Below are 21,978 nucleotides of genomic sequence, written 5' to 3' on the forward strand. Positions count from 1 at the left end.
ACTTGAAGAATTATTCGATTTGTAGATATGCATACATATCATTTCAAGAAAAACAAAAATACCCCAGAATTAAGATTCTTTGCTACAATGTGTGCCAATTTGCAAAAAAAAGTCCTTTGCCACCATAACATAAAACAAATTATTTTCCATTTTGATTAATCTTACAAATCTGAATTTTTAAGTAAAGCAATCTATTGGGAAAAAATGAAGAATTTTTTACCAAGAATAATTTGAATCCAGATGTTAATGTATATACACTATTAGCAGAAAGATTTTCTCCATTTCTTTCTTTATGAGTGATCACGAAGTAGGGGGAAAGACCAATATGAAAGGCCTCACACATTTTAGGATTTTCCATATTTACATCCTAGAAAATGAGGAATAACAATAATAATAGTAATTCATGCTACATCCAAAATTGAACAATATATTTTATTTTGTCTACTGTTAAAAAAAATGATGTTTACCTCAAGTGGAATAAAAATCCCTTGCCATCGATAAAGAGTAAATGATGATTTTCTTAACATTATACCATATAATGAATCTTCTAAAGTGAAGAAACACCAGCCAGCAGCTGACTCGTTCAAAAAACTTTGAATTATGGAAAGGACGACATCCATTCCTCCTAAAAACATAAGTCATAACTTAGCATTATACAACCACTGCCAAACCTTACCTACTAGAAAACTTAAAATAGTAACTACAAATAACGCTATTAAAACACAAGAGATGTATTAATCCTTTGCCGTGTGTCCATACAGACTTTTCCAAGGTATGCTTAAAAATAAATATTAGCTGAATAACTATAGAGGGAAATCTTTTGAACATGATTTTATCAACTTTTATAAAGATGATGAAGGGCCGGGGATTTAGCTCAGTGGTTCTGGTGCCTGCCTTGCAAATGCAAGGTCCTGAGTTTGATCCCAGGTACCAAAAAAAAAAAAAAAAATCCTACTGCCTTGCATAAAGATGATGAAAATACAACTGAGAAAATTTTAAATAATCCCTTACTGAAACATGTCAAATGTTAGACTTTTACAACTTATTATTTTGAAACCATGCCCACCTGGTGATTTCACATTTTACATTTTATGTATTTTAAGAATGCCAATATAGATGCACATGCTTCAAATGGTTTTTTGAGGTTTAATTCAAAGAGCACAACTTGCACATATCCTAAAATTTTGTGCTACAAAAAGAAAGACACAAAACTTCTATGCAATGAAGAGCAACTATAACAAAGTTTCTGTGATCTATTATTATGACTATTTTCCAAAGAAAGTATAATCTTTTCAAACTCTGACTAATGGTGTGAATAAGGTGCAACAAGAACAGATGTCAAGGTTGAAAGCCAGACTCCTTATAAATAACTGGCCATATTTAGATTCCCATTTCAAGAGGGCATAATGTCAATGCGTATGTGCAATGTCCATGAGCGATTTCCTTCCCGAAAAGTCCAACAGTCTAAATTCCCATTTTGCCACCTTCTGAATGGTTTCCACAGCTTGTTCTTTTTTTTTTTTTTTGTATTGGGGATTGAACTCAGGACCTTGGGCTTGCAAGGCAGGTATGGTGCCACTGAGCTAAATCCCTGGCTGTTCCATAGCTTTTCCACTAAGTCTTGAATGACCCTGATGTAGGGACAGACCCTTATCCACTGTAATTCAATTAGACAGTGAATGAAGCTTAAATAACCACTGACATTCAAGCATCTCCATTCTCACAAGAACTTCCAAAAAGCACATCAGAGCCTGAGGAACCATGAGAGAACTGAGTAAGAAACCATAATCTTTCTTGGTTGCCTTCTAGGCATCCATACTACTATTCATTAACCCCCTGCTCTTCTAAATATCCACTCTTGCTTTGTCTATTAGGTGTTTTCTAGCAGCACTGAAACATGCCTGCTTGGATCTCTCCAAACTAAGCAAACAAAACCCCCTCTTAATCCTCCACCACATCACTACCTCCTGTAGGTCCTACCTTCCCAGCCAAACTTCTTGAAATAGTCACACAGTTCCTTCACCTCCACTCAAGGTGTTACTCAGTTCTGTCCCACTGTACCAATGGCTCTTGCTGTGGTCATTAATGCTTTCTATATTGCTGATGGTGATGGTTATATTTTTGGGTCTTCATCCTATTAGACTTCTTGCCAGCAGATGACATAGTTTCTCTCTCCTTCCATCCTCTGCTGATGTCTGCAATCCTGGATTCTCCTGGGTTTCTCAATAGGTCTTCCCAACCTCCTCTGCGAGGTCATTAGGCTACTTGGATATTCAATTGGAGCTTTCTCACAGCTCAGCCTGGGTCCTCATGTCTTCTCAATAGGTGGCTTCTCTTTTCTGGTCCCATGATTGAAATACAATATACATGCTAAAGAGTCCAACATTTACCTTCCAGAGAAGACCTTCCTTTGAATCTAGAGCAGTGTCTTCTTAAAAATGATTCAAATTCAATATAATTCCTCTTTCCAATTCCTTTCCTCTGTGAATGGTGTGACCCTCCATCCAACAGCACAAGCTGGAAACCTAGCAGTCAGCCTTCCTACCTCCCTCACTCACTTCATACCCAGCCCATCACCTGTCTGAGCTACCATCAGCTGCTGCCTTTTTTATTATCTCCCTGGATCCTCTCCTCCGTACCAACTGATTCTTTGTGTGGCACTAAGACTAATATCAAAATGCAAACCTGATTATACCACACCACCCTCCTCCATTCCTAAACCACTCAAAGGCATAGTGTGAAAAAGTTCAATCTTTTAACCTCAGGATGAATTCTTACAGATTTTTCAAGCTCTTTAATGATCTGGTTTTCTGTAGTTCTGCAAGCTCAAAACTCTCTCTCCTCTCCATGCCAGTGTCCACGCACGCTCTTCACTTATGATGTCTTCTCGTGCCTCAGGTCTGCTCTCTCAACTGCTTCCCAGTCTTATCTCCAGGTTCCTCCGACCTGCTGCTCTGCACAATTAACCCTCACTTGTCATCCCCATGTCCTCAGAACTTGTAGCTTCCCTTTTAAAACATTTATTGTAGTTTGAACAACACATTGGCTTTTACTTATTTATTTTCTGATGGCTGCTAAATTGTAAGATCTATGAACTTTGTCCCATGCTTAGCACATGATAGGCACTCAATAAATATTTGTGGATGCAATAATAGGATTAGATATCTGTTCTCTACTTTCAATGAATTTGCAAGATACAATCCATGAAAATAATATAAGTCTTATACATGAGTATTTCTTAGTTCTAGAATTTTGCTCCTATAAGAAATGAAACATACTCATGCCAAAGGCTGTTTCGGATACCGTTTCCCACTGCACATTCACAGCTAATTCAATGCCATTAGTACGCGATACATTTAAGTATACGGTCCTGTTGGCTTCTTCTGTGTTAATAGAGGTGGCCCTAAAAAGAGAAAAAAATGGATTGTGGAAAGCAGAAAAAGGAATAATTTATACATTTTAAAATATGTACCACATTGCCAGCACATACTTGATATGTTACTAAATTTATGCAACTTAAGTAACATCCACAAATTTTATATACTGGGGAGACTAGATTCTAGAACTAAAAAAATCATTCATTTATGGAGTTTTTCCAAAAAGTCCAATGCAGTACCCTTATACGATAATCCTAAGAAAATATTAAGAATCAGTAACTTCACATTATACATTCTAAAAAAAAAAAAAACACCCTATTTCTAAATTTCTTCACATGTAAATCAAAAACTTCTAACTAGGGGAAAATGAGTTAGGAAATTCTTTTTCTTTTTTTTTTTTTTTTTTTTGGTACCAGGGATCGAACTCGGGTCCTTGCATTTGCAAGGCAGGTGCCAGAACCACTGAGCTAAATTCCCAGTCCTGAGTCAGGAAATTCTTTGTATTTTAATAAATATTTATCACTTAAAGTATTTTTAAGACATAAAATATAAACATTTGTAGCTCCCAGAGGAAATTTTAGAACTACAGCCATGTTAATATATGTTTGAAGAGTCATTCATTTGGTCTGAGCAATTAAGTACATGCCATATATATTGATTTTATTATTTTTAAAAACACAAAATAGGCCGGGGATTTATTTATTTATTTATTTATTGGTACCTGGGATCGAACTCAGGTCCTTGTGCTTGCGCAGCAGACAGCAAAACCACTGAGCTAAATCCCTGGCCTAGGCCGGGGGATTTGATCCCGAGTTTGATCCCTGGTACAAAAAACAAAAGAAAACAAAACACACACACACACACACACACACACACACAAAATAATGCAGGCCTTTACTTGAAAACCTGAGAACATAAAAATTCTAATAACATCACCACATCAGACACGTTTAGCCTTTGGATGTTCCCTATTACGGGAGAGAATGCACAGCCTCTCAGCCTCTCGGAATCTATCTTCCAGAGGTCATTCTAAAAGGCCCTTTCTCAAATAATCAAACATTTTTTATGTCAAAAAACATTCCCTACTTAGTTTTTGAAGTGATAATCTCCTTATAAATTATACCTATTTTCAACAGCAGAGATACTGAATAGCCCCAGAGGGGCCTGGTTTTGCAAAACCGTTATCAAGGTTTGAACGCGTGACCCCAGTCTGGCACCTCCAGTTGGGTTAAACAAGGTGCAAACAAAATGCTCATCCATTTCTGGTTCCGTGTCCAATGTGGCAGATATGTGTAGGGCCTGAAAACAAAATCAAAAGATACAGTTACTAGAATACAGTTTGCAACACACTCACACACACACACACACACACACACACACACACAGAACTTTATTACACATTCTGACAAGAAAATAATATGTTTTGAGAAATACCACCTTTTTTCTTTATAATGATGATCCCCATAATGTGATAGCTATAACTGTTTCAAGGTACTAGTATGTGGATTTTCAAAACAGGGATATATTGAAAGAAAGTACCCAAAACATAAATATTTTAAGCATTTTAAAATAACACGCATTAAAAGATTAAATTCACATCTTCATTTTTGCTAACGTCTTATGCTGCCCTGACTTTATAACTTTATTGATCCCATTCTAAACTAGGAGTCACTGCTCAAGTGTAGTGAGGGATCAGGCACCAATCAGAAACAATCTGAATCTCTACCAGCAGGAGACTGGATCAACAAAGTGGGATCTCTTTACTGGAACACTACTCCGTAACACAAGAGGAAGAAATTACTGCTTTGTGCAATCATGCAGATTTCAACAATTATGTTGAGTGAAAGGAGTCAAACACAAAAAAGTAGATACCCCATGATTCGATTTACACAGCCCAAGAACCAGCAAAATGAGTCTATAATTATAAACATTAGAAAGCAATTTCTTCTGGAAGAGGGAAAGGGCAAAGGGAACACTTCTGGGTGAGAGACTTGTTAAGTATCTTAATCTGAGTGGTTACACATGTGCATATATCTTTTAAGTCATTCATGCACACATTTAAGATTTGTATATTATATTTCACGATTAAAAATGTGGGGAAAAAAAGCAGTTATGTGCATTAAAATTTATTACAATTTGCCCTAACATTTAATTTGCCTAATGAACAGAAAGGGCTTTTCTTCACCCTATGAAAAAGTAACAGGAAAAAAAAAATACAAATAATTTAAAATTTAAAAATGAAAAAATGTGAACACAGCAAAAGAAGGGCAAAATCATAATAAACTTCAAATCTGAATTTTTATATCATTTCAGGATTTAAGTGTCTCTGAACAATTAAAGGTTTTACATTTCCAAGAACATAAAAATAGCCCAGCATAAAAGTATGCTGAAGTTTACACAAAATTATCATGAGGAAAATTATTTAACTGGATGAACTATTTTAGATGAAAGAGTTATGTATATTAGTTTGGAGTTATATTTTATACAGTCAGCTAGAAAAAAATGTCTAAAGGTAGTATAACTATCTTAAATTTAAACTGTTTTTAAAAATAAAGTTTAGTAACAGGTACAGAAAATAAAAAATATAAAAAAATTTAGAGGGTAAACTTCCATGAGATCACAGTCATAATTCAACTCAAACTCAGCATTTTTCCTCTAATATACTATTCCTATGCCCATACAAGCAATCTAAGATAAGCAGTTACATTTAAACTGTGGCAAAAAGAAGTGTCTGAGTGAGGCTGGGATTTTTTTTTTTTTTAGTTTATGCTTAATACACAATAAAAAGGGAATTTTGCCACTGACATAGGCTTGAAATTCAAACTAGCTCTATGTCGTTTTATTATTTCTCCCTCCCTTGCTCCATGAAGAGCGACTTCTCCAGCTGCACCTCATAGGGACCGCACACTCCTCTCCGGGTCTGTAGGAAATCCTCAGCTGGGAATGCTTCCTTTCCCTTTGAGGATAGGGTGCACCTTTAGAGAAGCCTTCTGCAACATTAAAGATAAAAGAGCCACACCGCACCTTGAATCGAACTCCTTCCTCTAAAACAATGTAGCCTCGGGAAGGGGTCAGGTCCTGGGACTCTGCAGAGGAGTTGGCCTCGGTCACCAGGAACTGCACGGTCACGGTCCCGAACAGCCCCTGCGCGGGCTCCCGGACCACGGACAGCACCGCCTCGCTCTGCTGCGCGGAGAGGGAGACCGAGGCGGCCGCTGGCTCTCTCAGGAAGAGGCGTTCGCTGTTGTTGAAGGACAGGACTCCGGGGCCATCGTCGTTAGCGAGTACAGTGACCAGGGCTGCGAGGGCGAGGAGCGGAGGTGAGCGGAAACAGCGAGCTCTGAATGCCAGAGGAGCGTGGTCGTGTCATTGGAAATGAGGCCTATTCGTTACTTAAAGCCATTATTTTAAGTAAGTTTTTCTCTTTAAATAGAGGAAAATTGGGGGCTCAGTGGTTCTGTCGCCTGCCTCGCAAGTGCAAGGACCCGAGTTGGATCCCCGGTGCCAACAAAACAAAACAAAACAACAAAACAAAAGAGGAAAATTGTCTAAAGCATTTAATAAAATTCCATATTCCCTCGTGATATAAAAATAGTCTGTAATCTTGGAAGAGAAGGCATGTTTGTCAAGCTACTGGAATGACATCTCCCAGGAGTCACTAGCAATACCCCATTTAATGCTCAAAGAGCAAAAACATTGCCATTAGAAACAGAAACAACACACGCAGCGGCGTCTCTCCTCCCTGCTCAGACAGCAGAGTCCTAGGGCTATCGCCCAGGAAACTGGCACAAAGAACGGAAAGGAAGGGCCAAACTGTCACTATTTCCTAAATGAAATGTTTGTCTACTAAGAAAATGCACAAGAAAAAAATGATTATGAGTCAAAAACATAGGCTTAGAAATCCCCAAATATCAAGAGCTTTCTATTTTTACAATCATTAATAAAAATATTAGTAACTGCAACAACCAATACTATCAACAACTTACTAATTTTCGCATCCATATATTTAATTTTCACAGTAACTCTACAAGGTAGATTGTATTATTATTCCCATCTCACAGAACCTATAGCTAAAGCTGTCTGAGGTTCAAAAGCTAGGAAGTGGCAGAGCCAGTGTGCAAGGCCAGGATTGCACACGTAGAGGAAAACACAGGTACAGACTCACTACATGTCTGCGCACCGGCTATGAGGGTCTAAACAGGAAGAGAAGGGGCCTCGCTCGTGCAGGAACACACCCGGATGGCATCACGAAAACCCTAAGAGCCGCAGGAGAAAACCCCAGCACTGCGATGTGCAGCTGTGGCGGATGCTGGTGCACACTCCAATGTCCCTGTTCCGACCCCTTCTCGGGCACACGCAGCAGTCCCTACCTGCCCAGTGCTTGCTCTCTGCACCCGAGGACGAGGACAACGCTGACCTGTGAGAGTGAGGCCAGCACTGCTGCAGATGCTGGGCCCTGAACTCCCAAGAGCGGCCCTCAGACTCCGAGGGGCAGGAGCCAGCGGCCTCCTCCTCGGGAAGGGGATGCCCGAGCTTTGTCCAGCTGTGTCACGGGACATCAGCAGGACCGAGAGCTGCCGGGCTCTACCTCATTTCCACCAGCTTTGGATCGATGCAAAAGAACTTCACACTGAAACCCAATGCCTAATGGTGTTTCATTCTCTCCATGATGGCAGGGCACTGCTTTATACCATTTAGGACAAAAATAAGGTTGTATCCTTGTCTCACATGCTACTAATGAAAAAATTCTTTCCATGTTAAATAGTAAATGTAAATAAAAACTACGATAAAGTATATTTTTCGTAACTATTGTATTTTCTTATATTTTAATGTAAAATATTTTAGAGTGGATGGAAAGAAATAAGTAGGATTTAACAAATTATTAGAAAATATTTGATACTTTAAGTTTTAAAAAAACCCTTTTAATAAAAGGCTTCATAATAAACTTAAAAGATGTATGCCAGTGCAGGAGAAATATCTGTGATATATGTATGCAGTGAAAGACTGAATTTAAATACTAAGACTTTTCCTATAAACCAATACAAACACAAGCCATGGGAAAGTCCACAAAGATCCTAAAACCCAGAGTCACACAAAGGAAAAAGAACAGAGCCAAACCCACTAATGAAAGGAAAATGAAGAAAAATGCATAAAAATGTACAGTATGACCACGTATTTTTCATTTGTTGGAATCAGTATAAAAATTTTAAGACAAAAGCAGTTGCTAGTGAGGACAAGGGGCAATGGCCCCAGTGCCCAGGGCTGCGGACAGGACAGAAGCGGTGACCCTGCCCCTCACTCAGCACCCACTGCACTTGACCCGGAGTCCTGACTGTCCCCGCTTACAAAGACGCAGGCACAGGTGCATTTAGTAAAGCTTTATGAAAGTTTGGAAATGACCAAAAGGTCCATTAATCAGGCATGGTTTAAGACATATCTACTTTCAAAGCAGGGCCAGGGATTTAGCTCAGTGGTTCCGGTGCCTGCCTCGCAAGCGCAAGGTCCCAAGTTTGATCCCTGGTACAAAAAAAAAAAAAAAAACCACACAAAGCAATTACTGTTTCTAAAAAATTTTTAAAAATAGAAAAGTACAAGCCTAAAGTAAGCTCAACAGAGTGCAATGACCTCCCTTACTGTGGTGGGCAGTAACCTATATGATCCCAATCAGAATTATCTCAAGACTTCTTTAGGAATACTTGAATTTAAATGTCCTCTCTTTCCTGTTATGTGGAACACAGAAAAAAGATGCTGAAGACCATCTGTCTTGTAACAGTGAGTAATCTTGGCTTTGGGATGAAGCTATTTCCAAAAGGGCCAGGAGATGAGAGAAGACCTTGGAGTCTGGAAGGATTAAGTCCTGGTCCTACCTCATCTAAGGCCATATATCTCTGAACCCTGATTAAATCCATTTGAATTGAATTTTGAATTGCTCACACATAGACAATTCTTAACCAGCACATGGTGTCCATTCCCAAAATCCTGTACCTATAACTCTCTATGTTCTACAAGAAAATCATTTCATCTCAAACATATGCTCTCTGAACATGAAAGAACAGCAACACCCTTGAAAACTGGTTTCTGCAGTTAGAAATAATCAATTTATTTTATCAATACACCAATAAATAAATAGAATACAGTAAAAAAGGTAAAGATCAATCTTTGGTTACTCAAAATTCTTTTATATTTTTCAAATATAAAAATCAAACTTTTTTCCACAGAAAGGGCATTAATGCTAGGAATTCAAAGGTTAATTAACTTAAAATCCCAAAGAAGCGAGTATTTAAGAGCCCTTCTAACCCGATGTTCTGTATGTTCACACGGTTTCCTCCTTTATTCTTCCTTTACCTTCTTTAAGTAGCACCTAATAAGCAGTGAAATAGGATAGGGTAGGTTTTAGTAACAATGTCACCCCATTCCAAATGAAGAATTAGGGCTGCAGTGGTCCCAGAGATCAATACCCCACCCACCACTCTATGCAGAATACTGTGGTGTCAGGGGAGACTGAAACACCTTTGTCACTCCTTCTGCAGCTAAGAAGGAAACGAGAGCAGAACTGTACTCTGAAGGGGAGATGCCTGCAGATTAAATACAACTGCAATATTTGAGGAAATACTTTAATATCACCTTTAGTATCAACCTACTTTTGTTTATTAACATAAACACACACACACAGGATAAAGCACCATTTCACTGCCACACACACATTCTGAAATGCTTATTAAAACATCTTCTATTTTGAGTACGGAAATCTCTTGTTCCCGTACTGGGGAAGCCAGCATGATGGAGAGGGTTACAGATAAGGAGACCATTGATTACCTATTGTATTTTTCCCCAGCTCCACTCCAGGAGAAGGATGTGTTAATATGAGCTGAAATTTTTCATCTCCTTCTGGAATATCATCGTCCAGAATCACAATGTCTACATTTTTATACCTTTCTCCATCAGCAAAATGAAGAATCTGGTCAAAAAGGTAAAAGGAAACAGTTTTATATTTAAATATACCCTGAGGCTTTATAAAATGTTTGAAAAGAAATACAATATAGTTGTAAATATAAAGAATAAGCTACTTTACATGAATCCTTTTTAAAATTTTTTGCATGATACCTTTTTAATTTAAATGGACAATATTTTATTTTAAAAATTAAAGATTATAGAGGAAAAGAAAAAAGATTATGGAGGAAGAGACAAAGTAACACCTACTTAAAACTACTAAGGGTGTTTCATAAGTTAAAAGAAAAACAAGTTAAAATTTTCAAGAAGCATAAGAAAAACTGTGAGGTCATTTTATGATATAAATTCTTTAATACAAAATACTGTGTTCTCCAGTATCAAATATTGTGATAAAACAGTTCATGAATCTTTAGAATAGTACTAAAAATTCAAATTACATTATTTGCTAAAATAGTGAAATAAGTGAATCTACCCTATGGAAATATTTTTTCCCAACTTACTGTGGAACAGTTTATATAATATCTCATTAAGGTTAATTTACTTATGCAAGACCTAGGTCATGATAATTCAGAAGAAAGAACAATGATAAAGTAATTCATAAAAGTCACCCATGATCACCACTGCCACCTACCACTGGGGAGAAGATGTAATCCAGCCCGAGCTGGGCTTCCAAATTCTGGGTGTACACGAACAAGGACACCTGGCCCAGAGCCTCTCTTCTCCTCTCGGCAGCCAAGGTCACACTTCCATGCGATTCGCTTACTTCATATCTATCATAGAACAAAGAGAATGCATCCTGTTTCTCCTACAAACTTCTCCATGGGAGACAGTAAGCTCAGGAAATGCCCTTCACACAGCCTGGTGCTTACCTGCTACACTGCCACTCGATTACACCTTGGGCACCATCGTTGGCATCAATAATAATTTGTGCAGCCAAGCCTTCTGCATCTGAAAAAACACAGACATATACTTTAAAATGAATATAAATTTATTAATATCAATCTTACTTAAAATTCCCTTTAAAAGCACTGTTTGATACAGAATTTAGACAGTCTCTTTGAGATTATATAATTCCTAATATACAGCTATTGTTGATGTGACTCAGAAGATGTTTCTAGAAAGCAAAGGCACAAATGCTTATAGTATCCGTAAAAGGACACTCTTGCTTGTAAGAGCCACTGAGATATAAAAATTCAACCAACTAAAAACAGCAAGAAATAATAAGCAGTGGAGCACATGGCTTTATTTCTATTATTTTAATTTTTTAAAAAATTGACACCTTTATAATATCACCACTTTGGGAGGGAGGGAAAATGGGCACAGTTGGAAGGAGAAAGGCAAGAAAAGAGGAAAGAGAAATGGGAAAAGGAAGGTGGGGAGTGATGCAGAAAGAACAGGTGTGAGACAGAACCAAGAGGGACAGGAATACAAACTAGACAGGAGGAAAGAAGGGAAAGGGAGAGTAAAAAGGGACAAATGACACAAACTTCTCTGAACCTTTTTATCCTGTATTCTGTGAATTAAGTGTAGGATGTTATTCATACAGTACCTATTACTCAATCTTGAAATAGTAACTCATCTTGTTGCTGGTGCATGTTAATTTTTTTTAAAAACTTTTTGTCCTTTATCTTAGTTCAGGGTACTCCCCACTCTGCCACCGTGGGGAAGAAGGAGGGAGAGTGTAATTTTCCCTAGACCAGTGCTGGCAAACCTTTCAGACCTTTCAGTGATAACACGAGCCGCAAGTGTCTGGAGAGAACATAAAATCGGGATCTGTGCCCATCGAACAAGAGGCTAAAAAGCAGAGATTCTAAAACCAGACCACGCTGTTAAGAGCATCACTCTACCACTTCCTCAGGGCATGATTAGGAGCATATTGCTCCAATTCTCTCAGCCTCTGCTCCCATATCTATAAAACGGGAAGACGCAAACCAACAGGAGCTCAGCAGAAGTCAGCAACTCCAGCTACACTCAGTGTGAGCATGGGAATTAGGAAGGCTGTCATTAGTTTCTTAGTGTGAACAATAATCATCTTGCAATAATCCTTGATGTAAACCGTCTAGTCCTTGGAGCTTTCTAGTTTCTTTTACAAAAGAACCAAAACCAGCCAAATACTACTATCTAGGAAAACGATTATTTCAACGTTTGCAAAGTTGTCACTCTGAGAGATGGAAGGGAATGAGGAATGCTGTTCCTCAGGCCACTGCATTTGTCCAGCTTCTCTTCTAACCCATGTTGATCTTCCCCATGTCCAGCCCACCTTCTACCGGCGACCCTCAGTGCTGCTCACTACCGCCCCCTACTGGGCAATCGCACCTACAGACAATCCAAACTGCAAATAGGAGTTTGTGTCCAAAGAATACATTAGTTTTAAAGAAATTTACGTAAATTTGTAACAAGGTCCAAGTTTCACCTTTCAGTCTGTAATGAATTAACTCAGTCTTTCTAAAAGCATGAAAGGAAAAAGATCAAAGGTCAAAAAAGGACCAGGAAACACAACAAATAAAAGATCTGCTTAACTTAAAAGAAAATAACACCTCAGAGTTTGGAGATTTAATAAAATAGGTAATTAAATTTTAAAATAAAATGAAAGGAAAATTCCTTCCAAACCACTAATACTATTTTGAGGATTAAATGAATTGTTATAAAATAGTTGTAAAATGTAAAGAGTATGACATGATAATATTTAATATCTTTATAGTGTTGAATGTACAGAACTGTAATAATACGTTCTAAATTAAAATAAATATAAAAACCCATCATCTCTTCACACAGAGCTGAAATTAACAAACATCACAATAGTCACTTCTGATTAAAAAATGAAGTTATGGGCCAGGGATTTAGCTCAGTGGTTCTGCTGCCTGCCTCGAAAGTGGAAGGACCTGAGTTTGATCCCCAGCACACACCCCCCCCCACACACACAAAATGAAGTTATGTCATTTGAAGTGAATAAAAGAAACAAACAAAAAGTCCATCCTACCTAGTCTGGGAGGAAGTGAAGTTACAGGAGCCATGATGAGTTCGACAGAAGTTAGATTCACCAGGAAGTACTCTTTCAGCTCTGGTATGTCATCCTGAAAAATTATCCCCATTACATGCCTTAAGTATGTTCTCAAAATGAATTAACTCTAGTGAGCTGTTTTAAATTTTTTTCTTACATATACATTTGCATAAACAGTATACAGAAAATATTAAATTGTAAGCAAATAGTAGAAATTATTTAAATTAGAAAAACAAACATAAAAGTATTAAACTTATACTTGATTATAGGAAGTTGTTAGATTGAATAATATGAAACTATTTAAATTTGATAGTTTTAACCTAGATCCATATAATAGGTAAACCAATTATGCAAATATACAAACATAATTATTTTAAATATAACATGAATAAAATATTTTAACTGTCTGTAATATCCAATATTTAAAATGAAGAATACCATTGTACCACAAAAAAATATATAGGCTTTGCAATCAAGGAGATCTAGTACCAAATTCTGTAATTTTAGTACCAAATTTACTCACATTTTAGGGCCTAAATTCTTTCATCTTGTTATTAGGGGAAATAATGGCTACTTTGGTGTAGGGTTGTAATAATAAAGAAAAATAATGTATGTACAGTGACTGGCCTTTAGAACTACAGCTATCATTATTAATCACTAATCCACATAATAGTAATGAAATCAGGCAAGTGCCTAGAACATAAGCATTAGCACAATCCATGTCAGGAGTGAACAGCCAGTATTTATACAAAAACTCAAAGTAGGGCTGGGGATTTAGCTCAGTGGTTTCGCCGCCTGCTGCGCAAGCACAAGGACCCGAGTTTGATCCCCGGTACAAAAAAAAAAAAAAATGTAGAAATGGAGCAGTAAAAACTCGTGTGTGTGTGTGTGTGTGTGTGTGTGTGCGCGTGCGTGCATGCATGTGTGTATATAAAAGATCAGCACACACACACACCAATATATGCTTTGCATTTTAATAAAGATTTATTTCAAGTGAAAACATAAAAAGTGAAAAATTAGTCTTTAGATTACCTCCTGTAATATACGGAAAAACAGAAGTTAGAGAATCAGTGATATCAAAGGACTGTCTTCCACCTACTCCCATTGCCCCAGCCCATGCCACAGCTCCCTGCTTGCCATCTGCTATGCCTGAGATGGAGAATGGCCCCCAAGGGGCTTTTGGAAGATGACTGAACTATGGGGGTGACAGGGCTGACTTACTGTTAGGAAGGGGGTCCAGTCAAGAGAGCTGTGCCACTGAGGCATGGCCTGGAAGAGCACATCCCCTCCCTGTCTCCTCCCTTTGAGCAACAGTTCCTGGCTGCCATGATGCGAGCAACTTTCTCTGCCATGCCCCTCTGCCCTGCTATCCTGCCCTGGAGCCAGCCAGCCAGGGCCTGTAGCCATCAAGCAAAATAAACTTCTCCTTTCAGTTGTAGGTGTCAGGTATCGTGTCCCAGAGACAAGGAAAGTGACTAAGACACCGCTTACTTTTATGTCAGGGCTACAGTGTTTTAATCTAGTGCTACTCAGGGAGCAGAAAAGTTGCAGAGAGCTAGGAGAAAGAAAAGTGGAACTGAAATCCCAGGTTCAAAAAGGTAAACTCTAGGTAAAAGAAAGTGCTAAATATTTTCTGGTTAAAAATTAATGTAACTAAGGAATAATCCACATAATTGTATTCGGTAACATACATGAGACATTTGAAAGATGACTGTCCTACAATTTTTTTCAAATCCTGTGTTACCTGCTACCTACTGACATTATCTTTTATTTTGTGGATTTAGAGTTTTCATGATGTTACATTAGGTTACAATGCCAGGGTAATCAACAAAATAAGAGTGACTGACTTTAGATGGTGCATAGTTTATGCTATTTATAATCAAGTAAAAGTAAAAGACTTTGAGAGAGTAAAACCCTTTAAAAATGAAACCCCTCCAAATACATACTGTAGTAACTAACATTTTTTTCAAATGTAATATTCATTTTCTCTTCCCCTTCACATCCATCCCCTACCCCTTCCATAGTACTATTTTTATAAACCTCCTATAAATGTATTTAAGAAGCTGAAACACTAATGTATTTAAGAATGTATTTAAATGTATTTAAGAAGTTGAAACACTAAGTCCAAAAACAGCATGAACTTTCACATGAGAAATCATTTAAAATGCAATTTCAGTCCCCTGTGATTTCCTTAGGCTTGACTGTAATCATATTCTTTGCCCTCAGCCTCTAATGAGTTTCCTGCTATCTCTGTTTTAGCGGGTCTTCCACACAAAGATTCCAACCGCCACAGATCTGCTGGTCCAGTGAGTCATTTGGAGTAATCAAAGGGCTCTTCTGGAACCTCTCAGGCCAGTGCCATTGTAGAGGGAACTGCACTAAGGAAATTCTGTTTATCACGAGATGTTTCTGTAATCAAATATATAACACCAGGCCAGCCTATCTAATCAAGAATAGGAACTCCTGTGTGGTTTGAAAAAAAAAATCGCGAAAAGAAGTAAGCTGATTTAAAGGCACCAGCAGAGTGGAACCAATCAAACTTAAAGAACCCTATCGGAACTGAATTCACTAAATTTCTAGAGATTATAGTTATAAAATATACAAAGTTTATATTAAAGGAAAAATTACATACACACATATACACACATATACATATACATGCGCTGGGGATGGATCAAACCCAGGGTTTCACAAATGTGAGGCAAGTGCTCAACTGCTGAGCCACATCCAAAGAACAGAGCAACATTTTTTTAATACAGAGAAAACTGAAAGTTATACAATCTTGCCTCGCGTGAAATTTTATACCTTGAAATGGGAAGCCTCTTACTAAATGTGACTGCTGATGTCAGAACATTCCATCGATTCCTACTTCCCATTCGGTGACTTCAGGTTTAACATAGAAAAACAACATCAGAGCTTTACCTCAAGTATAGTAATGTTGATGGCTGCTGCCGTTTGTCCTTCCTCTAGAATCAGAAAGCCAACAACAGGGATGAAATCAACTTCTGGCTCAGCTAGGTGTCCTTCCATTTGATTCTTCAGACTCAATATTCCAGGCACCGTGGTGTATGTGACATTGATAGTCCCTAATTGAATTGGATGCAAAAAAGATTTTGGAATTATTTAAATTTTGAAAATTATGTTTCACTGTGAACCTTGCCTTTCTTGTAACACCTCCAGTACCTTTCATTATTGCCCCAAATTCATCCCTTCTCCTGTGCCCATGTCATGGCTCAGTGACATCCCAAAGCAGGTGAGGCCTACTTCCCTGCCTGGACTTTGAGTGTGGGTGGCCCTGTGATTTGCTTTGGCCAATAGTACAAAGTAAAAGTGAGGATGTGCTACTTCTAAGCCTAGACTTCCTAGGGCTTGCATGTTTCCATTTCCTTCTCCAGCCTCTACTTCAGAGAAAATTAAAAATATACAGAGAAAAATATACAAGGCCAGCCTCATAATGTATCCACAGCCAGTCCACTACCATATGGTACGGATAATTCATGGCTGTCCATTACATAGCATTTCTGTGAAAATAAATAACTCCTTCAAATTTTTCAGAAGTGAAGCTATTATAAAGTACTGCTCTGAATTAATAAATATTAATTTTTCCTTTCTTTGCTTATTTTCATAATGGCTTTCACCCATACAAGTAGGATAGTAAAAATCCCTTTGCCTAGAAACCCAATTTTTCTAGCATAACACAAACACAAACCTTTGCCTAGAAACCCAATTTTTCTAGCATAACACAAACCTAGAGATCCAAATTCTCGGTTGATGAAAAGCTGAATTGTCACATTAGCCTCCTGTAGTAAAACAAATCTTGATGAAAGAGCAAAATTTAAAACTCCATGCGGTTCATCACTGGCTTCAACCGTCAGGACAGCGGCATATCCTTGAGTGTCCAGCAGAGCGATTCCTGCTGGTGGAATCCCTAGAAACAGCAGGGACTCCTTTAGGAAATCTAACCGTGATTTGGCACTAAGTTCTACATACTTAAAATAGAACCCTGGTCTCCAAAGCATATTAAAGGAACCAAAAAGGGTTTACTTTGTTCACATCCCTAACAGAAATCTTCAGGCTGACAATCTATATTGCATTTTTAAAAGTCATGATTTCTTTCACTTGATAGATTATTGCCCTTATTAGCTACATGGCTTATCAGAATTATAGAAACTGAATAGAAACTGAAGAAAGTATCCAGATAATTTTCTGAAAATAATTAAATTTGAATTGTCCATATACTGTATTATAATTGTCCAGAATCCAAATTGATTTGTTAGCATAAAATTATTTTCAGAAATTTCTACCTTCGAAAGTATATTTTAATTCCATAAATAACTAGGAAAATTTTTAGCATTTTTCTCTTAGTCCATAAAGATAAGCATTCCCATATTTTGCTAGTGCTTTTTGGATCTGTGCTCTCTTTGGCAGCACATATACTAAAATTTGATCTAATATTTCTATGGGACAGACAATATTTAAAGTTGTATTTTTAAGTTGGTATGTATCAATTGGTAAATACAGAGATAGCAACTATTTCTTCTTTGTTTTTTCTAAAAAGACAATAGCAAAGACAACTCAAACTTGAATTCTGAACTACCTTGTGTCCTGACGTCATACAGAATGACTTGGTATACTTCTTTCTCTTCTGGAACGTTGTCATCCAATAGATGTACAAGTATCGTTGTGTTTACTGTTCCCTGTGTCAAACAGAAGGAAATCCATACCTGTGTTGCTACTGAACATAAATTACCTGCTGCTTTTATCGCCCTTATGAACTGCATCCAAACGTTTTCATTTAAACAAGAATTCTGTGGCTTAAAAAATTAATTAAATAAGAACCACTGACTCATGAGGAGCCAGATTTAAAGCAAGTAGAGAGAAACTAATTGTGAAGATTTTGTTACCCAATTTTTTTTTTTTTGGTACCAGGAATCAAACTCGGGACCTTGCACTTGTGAGGCAGGCGGCAGAACCACTGAGCTAAATCCCCGGTCCTAATTGTGAAGATTTTGAATGCTGAGCTAATCAATGAAAATCTTATCCAAATTACTACCAAGTAGGTATGAAGAAGAGAGAATGATGTTAACTACAAGTGGTGTTGATTTTCTATTCCATTTTCCTGAAAATACAATGATTTTTTTTCTGGAAATTTGTCATGAAGCTTTTCTTTGTGGTATTACCTCATGAAAGAAGAGTTGTCCAGTAAGGTTAGAAAAATTGAGTTCACAATTTTGCCCAATAATTTTCCAGTCAACAGTAACATTTCCTCGACCAGGAGGTGTTCTTATCACATGGAACTGCAAAATTTCTCCTAAAATCAAAATGGATAAATGGATAAATGCTTATAGAAAATGAACTAAACATTTGAGCTCAACAAAACTCAAATCCCAAGCATGCAACTACTGTATTATGGCACCTTTTCCAAGAACATTACTAGGCCATTCTGGCTTGAATTTTCTAGAACCATTATACATGCTTATTGTTGATTAACATAGGGATTTCATTTCTAAGTACTTCCCCATTTAGGAAAACTTCTGGAAATTCAGGGTATAAAAGTTATAAAAGCACATGCTAAAATGGGAAACACAAACTTGTATACACTCCAAAACATGCACCAGAACATGAGTGTTCTGTATGTTAAAGAAAACAATAAAGTCCTCCTGGTCAGAACTAGTAAGAGCACAAGTAAATATTCCTTCATTTCTCAAAAGGAAACAAATTCCTTACACTGGTATGCAATGTGATTTTACACAACGCATGCATAAAATTGCTTGCAAATACCTGAAAATCACATTTCTTTAGATTGTGACTTACATATACCATCGATGATTTTGATTTATAAAAAGAAATCCAAAGGAAAGGTGTCAAATCTATGCATCAATATCTGTAACTTCACCCAAGTTACAGTTACCCTTCTCAGATTACTGAGTATTTTAGGCATTTTCTATTCCTGGCTTTTATCCTCATGTAATATTTTAGAAAACTAAAGAAATCATGAGAGCTATTTCTTTCAAATTGCAAACCATGAGAAGAAAGCGGCTAGGAGTTATGATGGACTTCGTGGAGTGCGGAAAATACGCTCATTCACTAGTTTTACATGATGAGGAGTACAAGGTATAGTAACGAACAGTCCCACTAAACTTCTTATAAAAAGACAGAACAGTGTTTAAAACCCTTTGGTAGAAACACATCTTTACTCTCATTGTAAGTATAGCCATACCGTTGAAATCCATGAATATTCACTAAAAATGTCATTTTTATGTAGTTACAAAATAATTTTTGTGTAGATAAGTAAAATCTTTCAATACTTTTTAAACAAAGGGAATAGAGATACAACAAAATATAAATCTTTTTTCTAATAATTTTTGAAACTACTATAATTTTTTATTTCTGAAGATAATAAAACTAGACACATAATATGAGTTTATCAAACAAAAATATCATGGATTAGAGACTACCTTTATATTACATACTAAAAAACAAAATACATTTCTAACGCTAAGTTTAAATACAGAGCTCTAGTACAATGAATTGTTTTGGAAGGATGCTGAATACACAAGAAAATGAAAGCATCAGAAATATTTTAATAAATTTTGAAGTGTTTCAATATGAAAAATACCTAGTACCCATGTGCTAGTAGACTATATCTTGGATTATTTTAAGTGTGTATGACAGGAACCAAATTCTTCAACTGTTTAGGTGTAACTGAAGAAAGTCTACAAACAGCCATAATTGCCAGTATACCATTTAAATTTTTATATTTGTTTAATATAAATAAAATACAGCCCCTATTATTAAATTCTGGATTCTCTCTATTTTACAACATATAGAACTCAAATATAGCAAGTTTGTATCAAAAACTAAGTCCTTATTACTGAAAAGCACAGGCAGATCCTTGGAGTTACTAAAATGTCTCACCTACAGTGTTGCCTGGTGACACAAATCTAAAGGCTTCTAACATCAGAGTTTTCTATTTTTTTTTTAATCACATGGGCCGGGGATTTAGCTCTGTGGTTCTGCCACCTGCCTTGCAAGCCCAAGGTCCCAAGTTTGATCCCCAGTACCAAAACAAACAAACAAACAAACAAACAAAATAAAATCACAAAAACCTTAGAATAGTTCAAATGAAGATTACAATATTTGATCACGTAATAAAAGCACAAAGAGAACACATACGGCAAGAAAACAAAATGAAGGTCATTAAAGATCCATGTTGAAGGAGAACCTATAATCATAATGATTAAAAATGTGGTTGTAAAGGTGTACAAAATATTTGGAAGTAAATGCACCATTATGAGGTGAAAAGAAAAATGAAGTGCTGAGGGGAGAAAAAAATCTTTCCACCAATTTACTAAGTTCAAGTAGCCTTAAAGTTTTATACTACTTAGTAAATATCACTTCTGGAAATTTAACAAGTTATCACAGAAATAATTTCCAAGAAAATATTGTAAGAAACACAATTTGAAGCATAAAATACACACAACACACACACATAAATAAATGTATTTCTTAATTCAACTCTCTTAAGACACATAATCTTGCAGGCCTATTGCAAATTGATCATGCCAACCACAAGAACAACATGAGAATTTTCTCTAAGAAATCATCAAATGGGAGGAATTGATTTCTCCTCTGTAAGGCAGGCTCCCAGATGCCAGATCCATTTAAAATTCTTTCCAGGACAAACAACTGGAAATGCCAGAAAGCTACCTTTAACCAGGGAGAGGAGTCAAGTGACAGGCATAGGAAAAAGAAAAACTTAGAAACAAGGGGTTGGTTTTCCAAATCTAAGCCAAAGGACAGGAGGAAAGTCCTAGGGAACATGGATGCACTCTAAAAATAAATATTGTACCAGGCACCAAACTGCTTTCTTGTCTTTTTGCCAAGGATGAAAGCCTGAGGAGCACGCTCAGCTACCAGAGTCTGACACATTACCACACTATGGGAAATCATTTGCACATGAAGTCAACTCGGCCCACCTAAACTGGGTGACACATTTTAAACCTAAGGCGGAAAATCTATCAAATACTGTCCAGACCAAGTCCCATGCCAATAAATAATACAAACAAAAAATGCATTTCAGTAACACTATTTCATCAATTTTTCCCAAAACCAGAACTTTTTATAAAATAAGTCTCAACTACAATTATATAAAAATAATAGAAACCCCAAATACACAAAACATTTTAATCAATAAATGTACTCATGATATACAGTACTAGTGTCATCCAAATTAACTGCTTCTACAAGAAAAAGAAAATGCATCTAAAGTGTACAGGAATATGAATAATTTAAAGCACAGACTGTCAATGTGAGAAAGAAAAAACTGACTTTATTATTATTATTATTATTTTTTTGGTACAGGGGATCGAACTTGGGTCCTTGTGCTTGCAAGGCAGGCACCGGAACCACTGAGCTAAATCCCCGGCCAAAACTGACTAAGAGAGCAGTCCTATATACCTATTTTTTCAAATTACATTTCTTATTCAAATCTTTGGGTTAAAAAGATTCATGCTGTCCCTAAGAAAAGAAAAAAAATTTAAATCCATTGAACAAGACATGATGATCATGATGCTGTGGAACAGTGTGACTGAGTGAAATAGCCAACACAAATTTATAAAGAACACATTTATACACAGTTTGCAACTG

At 36.9% G+C, this 21,978-nt stretch overlaps 1 protein-coding gene across 7 annotated transcripts in view; it reads right to left on the reverse strand.

Moving 5' to 3' along the window:
* Window positions 1-21,978, reverse strand: part of Adgrv1 (adhesion G protein-coupled receptor V1) — a 483,421-nt gene that overhangs the window by 325,724 nt on the left and 135,719 nt on the right. For all 7 annotated transcript variants that reach the window (XR_015438967.1, XR_015438966.1, XM_087180966.1 and 4 more), the window contains 13 exons: window positions 18,510-18,640; window positions 17,927-18,026; window positions 17,078-17,257; window positions 16,252-16,415; window positions 13,309-13,402; window positions 11,198-11,276; window positions 10,960-11,098; window positions 10,194-10,335; window positions 6,402-6,676; window positions 4,501-4,676; window positions 3,279-3,403; window positions 468-625; window positions 221-367 (listed from right to left, as the gene is read on the reverse strand). Coding sequence is in view for 5 of the 7 variants with exons in the window: in XM_087180966.1 (XP_087037092.1) it covers window positions 221-367; window positions 468-625; window positions 3,279-3,403; window positions 4,501-4,676; window positions 6,402-6,676; window positions 10,194-10,335; window positions 10,960-11,098; window positions 11,198-11,276; window positions 13,309-13,402; window positions 16,252-16,415; window positions 17,078-17,257; window positions 17,927-18,026; window positions 18,510-18,640 (1,910 nt within the window). In the remaining 2 variants the exon portion in view is untranslated. The remainder of the gene's footprint in view (window positions 1-220; window positions 368-467; window positions 626-3,278; window positions 3,404-4,500; window positions 4,677-6,401; window positions 6,677-10,193; window positions 10,336-10,959; window positions 11,099-11,197; window positions 11,277-13,308; window positions 13,403-16,251; window positions 16,416-17,077; window positions 17,258-17,926; window positions 18,027-18,509; window positions 18,641-21,978) is intronic.

Source organism: Heterocephalus glaber, unplaced genomic scaffold (assembly GCF_053883595.1).
Source record: "Heterocephalus glaber isolate CG9 unplaced genomic scaffold, H.glaber_assembly_v1.0 deba00001465, whole genome shotgun sequence".
In the NCBI taxonomy this organism is placed as follows: domain Eukaryota; kingdom Metazoa; phylum Chordata; class Mammalia; order Rodentia; family Bathyergidae; genus Heterocephalus; species Heterocephalus glaber.